Raw genomic sequence first — 609 nt, 5'->3', positions numbered from 1 at the left:
ATTTTCTTATTCCAGCTACCTGACTAAATGCTGGCACATGTAAGCACCTAGTATTTAATAAAATACTTTTGAACAGATGAGAAGTGTAGGCTACAATTAGACAAAATGTAATTAAGAATATTTTATGATATAGAAGGAAATTCCCACTTGGGCAGAGAAAGGAAGTTTAGTCAAAATTTGGAAAGCTGAAGTTCAACTTCTCGCTCAGAACGATGGCCATGATGCAGGAAAGCCTCTGTGATGGAAACCCTGGCTGTCAAGGGTCTACTTTAACTAGTGCCACCGTATGTGTTGTAGCAGGGTAACTAACGGGTCACCTTCTCTTCTACGCTGGGACTGTTATTGCACTTTCTGCATATTTTCCCTTGGTAGAGACAAGGTTCTGGAGGTCTGCTAGCACTCCCCCACCCAAAGGCTCTCCCTTTCTCCTTTCTCTTCAGAGGCCTCCAGCCAGCATAGCACCCCCAGCCTCAGCCTCCACCAGTGAGTCTGGTGGCTGGGAGCCAGGTTCCAGGGACCCGGCTCGCCCCTCCCCGCGCGTCACGTGCTCGAGGATGCAACCCTCTCCCCCCCCCCCCTCCCCCTCACAGCCTCCTCCTCCCGGGGACG

The 609-nt window shown here is 50.6% G+C and overlaps 1 protein-coding gene across 1 annotated transcript in view; it reads left to right on the top strand.

Annotated features, from left to right (window-relative positions):
• The first annotated feature begins 212 nt into the window (after positions 1 to 212).
• FAM171B (family with sequence similarity 171 member B) overlaps positions 213 to 609 on the top strand; it is an 81,352-nt gene continuing 80,955 nt past the window's right edge. Inside the window, 1 exon segment of the mRNA XM_006164904.1 lies at positions 213 to 301. Within this exon segment, the coding sequence (XP_006164966.1) occupies positions 213 to 301 (89 nt within the window).

Source organism: Tupaia chinensis, unplaced genomic scaffold, assembly GCF_000334495.1.
Source record: "Tupaia chinensis unplaced genomic scaffold, TupChi_1.0 Scaffold143757_1, whole genome shotgun sequence".
Classification (NCBI taxonomy): Eukaryota; Metazoa; Chordata; class Mammalia; order Scandentia; family Tupaiidae; genus Tupaia; species Tupaia belangeri.
The sequence above is the reverse complement of the archived record's forward strand: the minus strand, read 5'-3'. Positions and strand labels throughout refer to the sequence as shown.